Genomic DNA, 13,162 nt, shown 5'->3' on the forward strand with positions numbered 1-13,162 from the left:
ACTCTTTAAGAATCAGGAAAACGTACAGTCTAGCTCCCTGCTGTGTGTGTAGATCTGGAAGGAGTGGAGACTTCATACCACTGGTACAAAGTTCACAAACTTGGTGATGTTTCTCAATAACAGTAAGTCCTAAACACATTCAGAAGTTCTGTTGCTGGTCCTGGTTTTTGTGAGGAAGATGCATGTTTCCTTGTAACCAAAGCTGGGTGTTCCATGTGAGCAAGGTCATTTCTTCTGAGGATTGGTGACTCTCCGGAGACCTCTCAATCGACTAAGCAATTCCGTAATGAAGTCCTACAATAAGAATTGGTTCAAGAAGGATGTCATATTAATGACAGCACTCACTAGCCCAAAGAGTACTATGGTGTTTCCATCATTCCCACATTCACCCTCACGTTGAGCAGAAGACAGAATTTTGATGTTTATTGAGCAAATCTATCTTTTAGCTTAGGAAAGAAGAACTTGTGAGGGATGAGAAGGGTCTAAAAGCTCCTCTACTTCCCTTCCCCTCTCTCCCCTTGGAACAGCCATGTTTACTTTCTCCTCAGGAGCTAGCCTGCCCCTCTTCATCCCAGATACCTGCTTTTCCCACCATGAGATGACCTCAGGATGCTGTTGTTCTCTTTTAGATTCCACTGCTTCCTGTTGCCACCATAACCTCCTGCCCACTTCTGCTGCCCTCCCAATCTAGGGCAAAACAAGCTGTCCCTCTTGTTGAACCAGTAAAGCTCCATGTTGTGGATTGCAAACCATCCTGGAGCTGTGCCAGTTCTACAAGGAAGTGGCTGGCAGAGAAGAGGTGGAGCAAAACACGTAGGACTAATGATAACGTTGAATAGGGGTTGAGGACAGGCAGAGCAGATAGATGAGCAGTTAATGGAGATAAACCCTGAATACTTTGCTGACACAGCCAAGGACTATGAACTAAACTGGCCTATCTGGTTATTCCAAGCAGAAGGCAATGTGACTAGTGCAAACTTTATCCTCTACATGGCAAGTAACATCACCATGTAGAAGTGTTCAGCCTTTCTTACCCAAAGACATAGCTTCATGTTCTTGTAATTAGGCAAGGTCACTGGAAGTATTGCAGCTTGTTACCTATTTGTACTGTGTGGAAGCCCAGCTTCCTCATTTGGGTGATCAGAGGTTGCCACAACATGCTCTGGAAGTAAATGCCTAGGATCATAAATTCCTTTTCAGTCAGTCCTTTCAGTTTCTTGTCTACTTTCTGCATTTAGGTTGCTGTGATTTTTCAAGGGGACTGGATTCAAGATCCCCAGCGTGAAAGTACATGTTTTTGCCAATGGGGCAGCAGTATCTGTATTCAGCAGGTACTGTGCTGTCCACAAGACACTTTCATGGCTTATGACTTCGCAGAGCAAACTCTCTTCAGTTATCACTCTGGGAATGTGGGATTCTTGCCTTAGATCTGACATTCAGACACTCTGAAAACTATTTCTATACTGCCAGCTTTGTTGAAACCCCTGCTAGGAGAGTATCTGTAATGATTGCTACAGCCCAGTTTAATTTCAGTGATAGTCATGCACTCATCTCATGTTCTGTATGTTCATCACTGCACAGCCACATCGGCTCGACAACACAGGGAGTCTGATGGATGGTGTGCAAGCAGAGTGTTCACATGCAGTGCATGTGGCTGAAGCAGTGATGGGGACCCCATTTTGCACAGATGTACAGTGCAGCAAAGGCAATCCCTGCATGGTGCATGCACACAATATTGCTTCCAATCCTCTGGACTAAATTGTGGGATTTAACTGTCTAATTCAAAGTAACTTGTAAAGTTCACATGGGGGGAAAAAAAGCCCTGCGTAAAACTAACCTACATGGCTACTGCTCAGCAATTATCTGCCCAGTCCAACCTAAGGGCCATTCTACATTCTTGTCACTCATAATCCTAGAGTGTTTTAAGCTAAGAATGCATTTAGTTAACAGTGTAAAAAATGGTTATGTGAGCTATGTAACTGTCTATGGCTTTTCTACACTGAGGATCAAATAGCAGCTCAGACTGATCAGCCTAGGACGTCCAAAGCATGGAAAGAACTTCCTCTGATTGTAAAGCATAGTTCCTTACTTGCTCCATGCTCTGCCTTCAGCTCATCCATGTGCATTTATATGTAATTTTACAATCACAGAATAAAGTGGCAAACACCTCCCATTATGATTAAACAAATCTGCAGCACAGTAGTGTCTTGGCTACTCAGCCAAGCAGCAGCAAAGACACTGTAACAGAGTAATATAACATGTATACATGTAAATATGTACCATGCTTCACTCACCTCTGTGGGGCTGGAGCATTCATGGAGGATTTCCTGAAAAAACAAGGAGTTGTCATTTTAGTTTTTTATGAATTGATCTAACTCTCCCCTCCCTGCAAAAAAGAAGGCACAAGAAAGCAGCATGCAACACTGGAAACACCTATTCTCTATTGCACATGCCACTAGTCTTTATGAAAAAATGTCCCTAACTTAAAGTCACCAAATCCCTCTATCTGACCTGTAGTTTTAATTTCTGTTCTTCATTAGGGACCTCCAGGAGATCTTCAAGATCAATTTGTGGTTCAGGAGCTGCTGCCTCTGTTTCCTCCCTTAGCTAAAAAGAAAAAAAAACCCACCAGAGTTAATTAAGCTTCAAACTTCTAAGAACTCTAGAGACCATCTTTAAAGATCTAAGCAGATGAGTTACAACAAAACTATGCTGCAAAATTGAGGTCAAGATATAAATCATCTCAAAAAAGGGAGGTTCTTATAATGAGGGCATGGATTCCAGCCCATCTGTGGTGTCTGCTACAGCCACACATCCTGATGTACATATTCTTCATCTTTTTCAACCACTACACTCAGGGATCATCACCCATCACTGGAAGACCATTTTGAGGATATCAAACTGCAGTGCCATGTACACCAGCCTGTGACACCCTTCCTCTACGAAGAGTTCACCAAACAGAACCCCACCAGGCTTAATCTTAGAGAGGCTTAAATAATAGAAGGAGATTTTATGCTTTTATGCTAATTGCATTCACATACTTTGTATTTATACTAAGGCTTTTTGCAGTAATGGAGAGAAAAACAATTACACTGTTGAAAGACCTAACAATATTTTGCCAGCTTTCTCTAACAAACATGAGAGGGATATAATAGTCTCCTTTAATGTAAGAGGGACCCCAAGTTTTAGTGACTGAAGCAACAATCTTGTACTGCATGGGGGTGTTAGTTGGAAACATTTGTAAAGTTGATCACAGACACATTTTAGCTTCACAAATCTCTACAAGGAAAGCAGGCTGTGTTTTTCCAGTGTACTTACAAATGGATCTTTCACAATGCAACACAAGTGATATTTTGGCATAGTGATCAGCAGAATAAGGTTACTAGGTGAACAGCACAGTACCTGATTGCCAGGTTGTGGCATTTATGGATGTGTATGTAAAACATTAAACAATAAAGACAATACTTAGAGGAAAAAAAGAAACTTTTCCCAAGCAGTCACTGGTACCATGCCAGAGAGGAAGTAGAAAGCCTTTGTTTAGCTTTGATACACAGCTGACTTAACAATAAATAAGAAACCAGAGTTAAATATATTCCACTGTGACCCACACAGTGTTTCTTCTTAAAATTAATAGTTTTCATGTGACTGTTTAGAAAACAGGTGTTGATCCAGTCTGACTTTGTCTCTGGTTAGGAAGCTAAGTAGGCTGGGAGGGCGAGATACGGTACAAAATCCCTGTGGCTTTTTAGTCCTAGTGTGGATGCTGTTCTGGCTTCCATATGCAAGGAATCATCTGGAAAACCACAGAGTCTTAGTTTTGTTGCAAAAAAGCCTCATGACAGCAAACATCATAGCATTCCCTGAATCAGGAGGTGATGTTTGAAATAACCTTGCTGGCATTTGAATCTCTGGAAGTTACCAAAGAACATTGCACTGCCAAGGGCAGTTGGAGCAAAGTAAGAGGTAACAAAGAGACAATGTGATGGAAGTTGATGAATCCAAGGAATCCCAAAGAAGCAGGGCAACTAAATAGTCTTGTCACAATGCACAGAGGAGAGCAGGATGACCTGCTGGACATGCTGGACACCTGGGTGATTACAAGTCATTTACTGTGGCACATGTATGTATTTGAAGAGATCCTCTTAACAGTCCCTGACCTGGCACAGCATTATGACATGTAATTCCTTGTAGCAAATCTCTTCTGCTGGCCTGAATATATCAGGAACCAGGAAAATCTGTTGTGCTGAAGAGATACTAGCACGGGCAATCCACTGGCAATCTGTTCCTGTAAGGGCATGGCTGGGTTTCTCACTTGTGCCTGCTGGGATTTTGCAGTAGGGAAAAAAATATCCCCTTTGGGCAGCTACTCTGATGACAGTAAACAGCTCTTAATTCTCTGAAAAACAGAAGTGATAACGTAACCTGACTTATTTTTCTGAGACCTTTACAAGTGTAAAGGTCTATCTCTGTCAGCTTCAGCAAGTAAGAGTAGCACATGGGGAGCCCCATCTTGGGTCATGTTATTGGTCATACCAAGTGCTTCTTGTGTGTCTCAGAAAAAAACGTGCCAAAAATCCAGTAATTCTCCAAAGGGCAAGATGTTCTGTTCATCAAAGCAGCAGCCATTCTCCCTTCTTATCTCTGGCAAACCTCAAGAGTCAAGCAAAGGAATCTCTGAACTGAGCTACCAACTCCAGGGACAGTCCCTTAAATGCCAGTGCAGGCATGGTTGGGAAGCAATGTTGTCACTGCCACTCTTTTGAACAGCCTTCACTCACCAGGACTACCACACTAGCACTTTGCAGTCACACTGCATTTCACCTGTCTGACTGGGTCTGCTGATACCTTCTGCTCCCATGTACACTGTATAATGTTTCATAATGCATTATCAAGAGGCCTAAGATACAGCTGAGAATTTATTACTATCATTTTATAAACTGTAGATAACAACTGGAAATTCACAACTAACTTGAAGAGATTAGTCATTTTTACTAAACAAGCTATGTTTGGGAAATCTAAGAAAGTTAATTACAGAACAGAAGCAGTAATATACTCATTTTCGGAGGAGCCATGCATTTGCAGCAGAAGGAAGGACCCTTTTCTCCATATTTGTTTTCTGCCCGCTCTTTGCATAAGGCATAAATTGAAACAGAAATGAACTATTTTTATCTCTCAACATGGCATGAGAATCTGGTGCATTCCCACAAATATCAAATAGGAAACAGTCACACAGAAAATGATGACAATAATGATTATAATAATAAAAAACAACAGCAACAACAATAAGGACAGGCTCAGAAGCAGTTCCTGAAGTCTGGGTCTTCAGCAGTGGAGGTGACATCATTCTATAGCTCTCAGGCCCAGAAAATCAGCCTGGGCAGGCAAAAATTTCTCTGTACCATCATGGCAATGTAGCACAAGACCCACCTTTCCTGGGCTATTCTAACATGTCCACTTCCACTGTTGATTGCAATTTGAAACTGCTGATGCTCAGAGTGGAAGACTCTAAGCAATCATCAGCTGTTATTTCCTTGTATCTCAAAAGTGTGCTTAACACTGCGCTGGGGTGCAAATACGGAGAACAGGACAGAGAGGGCTTGGCAGTTCATTTAGTCCATCCCCATCCAGGACATAAATAAGCTGTTTTACACAATTTGTTAAACCCATCTGTGTCCTCTGTTGAGGATGGACTGATGGAGATGCTCTGTGAGTCAAGAAAGCTGTGTTCTCTTACTGTATCAGCCACTGCCCTAGAGAAAAAAGCAAAACCCTTAGTCAAGCTATTTAAATGGGTTTAAGATCATGATGTACAATGGCAGAAAGCCTTTAATCTTTTACTGTACCACACTCCAAAGGATTGTGTCAAACACAGAAGAGCACTATTGCTTCTGAAAGCACCCAGCGTAAGTGTCATGCATCTAAGGACAATATATGAGTAGAATCTATAGTACAGGGTTAAAATTTCAGTATACCTGGGCAGTTCTGGAACTTGAATGTCACTAACCCAGTGAAAAAATGCAACAGCTGAAGTAAAGACCTGTACCATACAGGTATTGGATGTAGGCACTCCTGGATCTTTCCTACTGGGGCAGCTCTCAGGCAGGCAGGAAGAATTTGGGAGGGACTGTTCCTGGTGCAAAGGGAAGCTCAGGCAAGGGAGACTGCACTGGGGATTGGTGAAGATGAAGGTATAAGACCTCTACATTTGAGCAAAGAGGTTTTTTTCCATTCCCTGCTGCCAGCAGTAAGTCCAGACACTGCAGTTACAGATACAGCACATTCTGAAGTGTCTCATTCAAACAGCTGGTAGACCCTCACTGCTGCATCAAAGAGGAACAGGGATACACTGATCACTCTAACCCAGCTAGCTTGGATACTGCTCACTGCAAAGCCACTCACCACAAGCAGTTCAGCAACAAGAAGCATCCTGGGTTTATACATCTCTCTAGGTTGTGCTACTCATGCTGAGCAATAGCTACACCCCCTCAGTGGGTGCAACACCAGCCACTCAAAGCCAGCTGGACTGCATCAGTGCAGGCTTCCCTGCCTGCCGAGACACCAGTCAGAGAGTGCTGCAGAGGGGGCATGGAGATACCTGCTGAAAGTTGACAATGAGGAACTATTTCCAGTGAGGCAGAGCAAGCAAACTTCTGTCCCAGCACACAGGGCCTCTAGACCCATTCACCTGACAAGCAAGGGGCTGATTTGCCCCAGCTACTCACCCGGCATCGGTACAGCTCCTGCAGCTGGGCGTTGATCCATTCCTCCAGGTCTAGCCAGCGCTGTAGGTCTTTGCGGTTGTACTTTATGGTCAACTTGCCCAGTTTCCTGTGTGATGATTCCTCCCCAGGTTTCTCTGGCGTCTGGAAAGTCACCCGGGGCAGAGCACTGGAGTTGCTGGCCATTCTCACCACCTCCTCCCCTGACAGCAGGAACTCACGTTCCTCTGGGCTCCCTCACACCTTTTCTCTGTCTCCTTTAATTGAAGCCTCTCCGCAACCAGTGTCTCCCAGCACAAACTAGTTACAGGCACCAAAGGCGGAAGGCATTGGTGATCCCAGGGAGAGAGTTGGGGGTGGCTACAGGGCTGGGGCAGCAGCGAGGCTCTGCAGGCAGAGTTACAGCCGCAGATTCTTGGGTTTCACCATCAGATGTGCTGACAGGAGCAGGGAGGCAGGCAGAGCTGTTGTAATAACATCTGTTGTTAAAAGAAGCCAAGTGAACCAGGGAATTGATGAACCATGTTTGTTAATATTTAACACAAGTCAGCTCCAAGAGGTGGGGAAGGTGGAGGTTTTAAATTACCGTTTTCCTACAAGCATAGCTTACATGCATGTGCAATTCCAGAGGGCTGATCCATACATAATGCATTGAATCCTGCTGCAGTTCATACTCAGTAAACTGCATGCAGCTACAGGGTTTAGCTCCCATTGAGATGGTATATTTGGCATTTTCCAGCTAAAGCACTGGACCCAGCACAGATAAGAAGCTGTGTGGAATCAGGCAGTTCATCCACTATTTTACAGCAGTAGGTCAGGAAATGACACTGGAACCCAAAGTTGGGCTCAGCAGATAAATTTCTCGTTCTGCATTCTGCAGGTTTTCTCCAGCTCTCAAAAATTTCTGTAGAAATCCCAGTGACATGAATTTGAAATTATTTGAGCAAGGAACCTCCAGGATAAAAGAAAATATCTGTGCTCATATTGGCTAAAAATTACAGTATTTGATGTGATGGCACTGCAAGGGAAGGCTTAACTAGGGATATAGCACCACCTCCTTCCCACAGAAAAGTATTCGTGGTAAACAGGTGTACCTGCTGAGGCATCATAAACTGCTATCAGACTCTATATTATCAATGCTTGGGTGCAGTTCATTCCTAACTGGTTAAAGGTCTGCAGCATTATTGCCCTATACCATTTAGAAGGATATGTGTGACGAGTGCAGTTCAGAGGAACATAAATCAGGCTGGCTGTGTTTACAGGGTGCCAGGACACTGTCACACCTCTTTATTCAGCTGTTCCCAGAGCCCTCCAGCAACCCACCCAGGGAGCTGCCCCACCTCATGGACAAACCAGCTGAGACCCTCCACCATGAAGCAGATCAAACACCCCCAGTCTCATGATTCATGTGGAAAAAGCAAGTAAGCCTCTGCTGCCAGGAGCCAAGGTATTTCCTGTTTGGAGGCCAAGAGCTAGATAAGCCAAAGGAAAAGCAACCAACCAATCCTTTTCCCACTGAAAGGTGCTGCCAGGCAGCAGAGGCAGTCTGCAGAGGGGCTGGTCTCTGGAAAGCTTGCCCAGTCCCCCACCACAGTTCTGTCCCCAGAGGGATGGTGGTACAGCCAGCCAGCAACATCTTGTACACAGGGTGGTAGAAAAAACAGCAGGGCCATTACAGCCCCTCTTTTCATCCTTCATGTGAGGAAAAAAAAAATAATTTTCAGATGGGAAATTCTGCAACTTGCTTTCACATACATGAAGAATGAAGTATTAAGGTATACCTGAAACTGATATTATCTCCTCTGTTTTTCTGACAGCCTAAAACTTCTGTTCAGAAGACAACTGTCAGCTCTTTAATTTTAGCAGCTTTACCCATTTTTCCTCACTGCTTGGCTGTATCCTCCCTCTACTCTCACTCCTAAAACTTCCTTATTTAGATCAAAATTACACAGAAAAATCTGTGTTGAGAGGCTCATAGCATACTCAGTGACTGCAGATTCTTCAGATATTCTTAACTAATGGAAACCTGGCAAAACCCATTGAACTTCTTATAATGCCTTTACAGCTATTGACTTTTCAAAGGTTAATATGGCCTAAAATGGGCAGATATTCACAAGGTAAGTCTGGACCAAAGGACACACACTCAGGTGACAAGTTCCCATCTCCAAATAGAAGTGCTCTGTTTTCATGTTCAAGGACTGACATACTAGAAAGAGGAAAACAGGGGCAAAACTGTACTTCTTTGGTCCCAAGAATCTACAAAGAACTGGCATTAAGACTAGAGAAAGAGGACCAGACTTAAAGGAGAAATTATCTGTTATCACAGCCTACCCTAAAAGTGAGGCGCCTCTGAAAGGAGGGGAGGACTCAGTACTGTGGAGCTGGACTTCTATGACTGTCTATGGTGCCAGAAAGGGCCACCAAACCAATGAGCACAGGCACCATAGTGCCAAGCTGCTGTGACACTGATCCAGGCAACAGAGCATCCAGGGCCATGAGTCAGATTCAGTTACACTCCTCTGTTCTTGAAGCTAGTAATCTCCATCCCACACCTGTGACCTAAGCTGATGCTTCTCTTTCTTCCTGAGCTGATGACTGTGGTGTGTTCTTAATAATTCAGCAGGGCCTCAGCTCATCTTTCCACAGAACCAGGTTGGCCCCTTTCCCTTGAGTCCCAGCCGAGAGAAGAACATTTCCCTTCAAGACAGCAGAAGCCACTCTCCACCTGCTTTAGAAAATTATCCCTTTCCCTGTGGTTGCAAACGTGATAGTTAACACAAATTAAACCAGAGAAGTCAGCAGAGGTGACTATATCAATACTACAGTGACACCACAAGGTAAAGAGGTTTTGTACCCTCCTGGGAACAGGAATAGGCACAGAAAAAGTATTGTGCAACAAGATAATGTAGCCAGCACTGGAGATTTAAAAAATCCAGAGCCCTAAGTAAGCAACCCCAATACACTCAGCATCTCAATGTCCATCATCCACTTTCCTTATTTTTCAGTTTCTCCATGAAATCATGGAAACCAAAAAGGCCCAGAGTTCTAGTGTGAAGAGGGAGAATACATCACCTCTCACCCTAAGCTCCTGGAGACTCAGGGAAGCACACTGCGATATCCAGCTCATATAGTCTCCAGCTTCATGTGAGAAGTACTACCACCTTTCCACCAGCACAGGCTGAGGAGCCTCTACATTCTTCAGCCAGGTGTCAGTGATCAGTCTTACTCCTTTCTCCTGACAGGCTCACCTTTCATGAGGCACTGAAAGGGCACAGAGAAGGAATAATGGCAAATGCCAGAGGAAAACATTTCCCAGTTTGACTGATTGACCCAAAATTGAACTATTTGGCACTGTCTCAGAGAATAGAGAGGTCTCAGGAATAAAGAGGTCAGGCAACCTGGCTTGCCCACCTGCCCTCCCTCTGGCCTCTGTTACTGGCAGTCAAGCAAAGCATAAAGGCTAATGTCTCATCAGCAGTTGAGAAGGGTAAATGAGAAATAGTTGTACCTACTCCTTTGGCACACCAATTTTCCTTGTCTGTGTCCATCCACAGACATCCTGGAGGTAGCAGGATGAGTAAGCATCTCCACTGAGGAAACAGACCCCCTTCCCCTTGAATACTTAGGTCACGCTGACAACATGAATTAGATGCCAAAATGATTATTTGGGGATCTTTCAAAACGTGCCCATGTTGTTCATTGCTCTCCCTCATTAACTCTGCTCTTTTCCTAGAGGAAGAGGCCTGAGGCACTGATAGCATGATCAATGTTTTCATGTAGCACAGAAGTTTCAGCAAGCCTTTGGATGGTAGAGTTGGAGACAAGAAAAGCACTGTCTGAGTAGTTGAAGGGGATCTTCCTTGTTTTCCAGCCTGCTTTCAGCTTTTTAGGCTTGCAGAGGCTGTACAGCTCTTGCACCAAGAAGTTTATTGTGACCCAGTCGCCCTGAAAGGGTACAGTTATATCTGCAGGGACTGTAGTACGCACACCTGCAGGGAAATTGCCATCTACAAGCAGAGGGGAGAGCAGACTTTCCCAGGAGGCACTAGCAGCTGGCCTGAAGGTGTTGAAAGAAGATTTGTGGGGATGCGGTTGCTGTAGGAAGTAATGGAGAAGGAGAGTCTATAGGGAACCCTATGGCAAATCCTATTCCACTCACAGGTGCTGTGAAGAACGGATCAAGTTGTCTGTGGGAACTTCAGTGGGAATTGTAAGTTTATTCTTGTTCCTGCAAATCGAAGGTTCTTTGCTTCACATTTCCTGACCTATCTCCCTGTAGAAGCCTAGCACAGACAGGACAAAAATGAGATTCTTTATTCTGTAACCAGTCTAGACACTGTTTTCCCTTCTTCTTTCCCCAGTGCTCCTGCCCTTAAGGGTTTACCTTGACCAGCAACATTAAAATAAAAACCAGTGCCATGAAACTGTAGACAAGAACATCCACAAAGAAACAATATACCCTCATTGTAACTCCCTTCCCCAAAGCTACCTCGATGCAATGGAAATGGCTCTTAGGAGGACTCAGCAGCCTGTCATCCTTTCTCCTGCTTTGTTCCGCAGGACCAGTGGTTAGTCATAGCCTGATGAGATCCCTTCCTGTCTCCTTCCTTTGCCACATCTTTGTGCCGTCACTTGCATCCGGGTCTCACCCCTAAACCACACCAGGAGGTTTAACCTGAAGCAAATGCAACAAAACAAGCAAGGAAACCTGTCTCCCAAGCGTTAATTACACACGGAGCGGTTCCCAGGTAAAACACAGCAGAATGGATTTGCCTGCAGCAGCCAGTGGGACAAGCTGCTGTGAGGAAGTCATTGCAGATGGTGATGCCGTGGAGCTGGGCTGTGCAATGGGGCAAAGGGGAACCTGAATCAAGTTTTCCTGATTTTTCTGCCTGTTGGAGTCACTTCCTCCTGGAAGGTGGGCATCCAGTTGCCAACAGGTGCTGTGATCTCAAGAGTGATCACACAGAAAGCAGGCAGGTAATGGAGGTTCCTGCACTGCATTTGTTACAAGGCATGCATGTCTAAGACCTCTTTTAATCTTAGTCAAATATTAAACTATGGTGTGGTTTACCCCCCTGAGTCATCCTCTGAATGGTTATTTCCAGACTGAGAGCAGACAGTCCAAAGACAGACAAAAGTTAACAATGACTCACTGTTTCAGGACCCCTTAAAAACACTCCCAAGTCATAAAATCACACACCCTACTTTCCCTTCACACTAACATGAATAATACATGTCTCAGCTGAAGCCGTGGGAATTTATTCATTTTGCAGAAGATGAGGGCTGTAATGGGATTTCAAGGTTAGGAGAGCAAAAATGGAGTTACCAAGTTGGAAGAAGAGCTGCTACCACAGAGAGAGGTTCCTAGTAGAAGTCCTTGATCTCGGGCACAATCTCAATTAAAATTTTAATTGCTGAATCCCTCCAGAATAAACTAGGCATTTTTAGAAACTGTGCTACCGTTACTGAATATACTGAATAAAACTAAGTATTAAGTGACTATAGAGACAGTTAGGGTAAACAGCAGAAAACCTTGCAGCAGAATTTAGCACAGCCTTCTGCTGAGAGTAAAAGCCATTAAAAACCCCTATTCTAAAGGCTAGGCTTCATCCTCTTATGAAGGGGCTCGTCCTTTCATAAATATTTTTTTTAAAAGTGGGGGGAGACACTAGAGATGCCAATCAATGAATCCTCCCAGCTCTGTGTCTGCAGGAATTATATTACTCTTATATTGCTAGCCACAAGCAAAAGAGACATCATGTCCTTCAGGTTTGCAGGAAAACTGTGACAGATTTTGTAACACAACACAACTGCTGAGGCAGATTTAGTTATTGCCAGTGAGACAAAGATACCAAACTGCAGTGTTTAGGCACAATTCTGCCAGTGTTGGATATCCAAACACAGTCATTGGTTTGCTGTGGGGCCAGCTGCTCCCTGAGCTCCCTGCTCCTGTGTCACTGCACTGAGCCTCACCTGGCTCCACCTGGCTCTGAAGGCTTTGAATATTTATCCAGGAAAAATCTCTTCCAGGTTAAATACAAGTGAGAGCTCCCAGCAGAACATCTCAGACAGTGCAGAACAGAAGAATGAGACAACGTTGTCATTTTTATTTCTCCTGCATATATTTAGGTGGTCAGCTCCCCCTTTACTGCTTGCATGGTCTGCAGGCAGGTCCAAAAGACCTGATTTGGAAACAGAGTGGGAGACACCCATGCTTCTTCTGACAAAGATTCATAAATCCAGTGAGGAAATCAAACATCTCTTTGCTCTGCAGACACGCATGTTTCCTCCTATCCATTTTCAAGGGGTTTTTTATACCTTACCACCGCCAGATCAAAGCAATTCCCTTTTCCTAACAGATGTCAGTACTATACAAATGTCAGCATCAGGCCATAGAGTCATGAGAGGTATGGAAAAATAATATTCCCACAATATTATCT

The 13,162-nt window shown here is 44.2% G+C and overlaps 1 protein-coding gene across 2 annotated transcripts; it reads right to left on the reverse strand.

Moving 5' to 3' along the window:
- Positions 1–52: 52 nt before the first annotated feature.
- On the reverse strand, positions 53–8,241 carry PPP1R14D (protein phosphatase 1 regulatory inhibitor subunit 14D). 2 transcript variants are annotated; one of them, XM_069017357.1, is made up of 5 exons: positions 7,330–8,241; positions 6,723–7,198; positions 2,512–2,607; positions 2,295–2,327; positions 53–294 (listed from the first exon to the last, which is right to left on the reverse strand). In XM_069017357.1, exons 2-5 carry the CDS (start codon positions 6,903–6,905, stop codon positions 226–228), a joined length of 381 nt encoding a protein of 126 aa, XP_068873458.1. In that variant the 5' UTR covers positions 6,906–7,198; positions 7,330–8,241; the 3' UTR covers positions 53–225. The 2 variants fall into 2 exon arrangements, with proteins under 2 accessions (XP_068873458.1, XP_068873457.1); XM_069017356.1 differs by having other exon boundaries at positions 6,723–8,241.
- Between the last annotated feature and the right edge of the window lie 4,921 nt (positions 8,242–13,162).

The sequence above is a fragment of the Aphelocoma coerulescens genome, chromosome 5 (genome assembly GCF_041296385.1).
Source record: "Aphelocoma coerulescens isolate FSJ_1873_10779 chromosome 5, UR_Acoe_1.0, whole genome shotgun sequence".
NCBI classification, from domain to species: domain Eukaryota; kingdom Metazoa; phylum Chordata; class Aves; order Passeriformes; family Corvidae; genus Aphelocoma; species Aphelocoma coerulescens.

Coding starts and splice junctions, on each gene's coding strand:
- PPP1R14D (XM_069017357.1), bottom strand. CDS start 6,905: ATGGCCAGCAACTCCAGTGCTCTGCCCCGGGTGACTTTCCAGACGCCA. Junction 2,328..2,511: donor AACAGAAATTAAAACTACAG/GTCAGATAGAGG, acceptor TTGTTTTTTCAG/GAAATCCTCCATGAATGCTC. Junction 295..2,294: donor AATGCTCCAGCCCCACAGAG/GTGAGTGAAGCA, acceptor TTCTTATTGTAG/GACTTCATTACGGAATTGCT.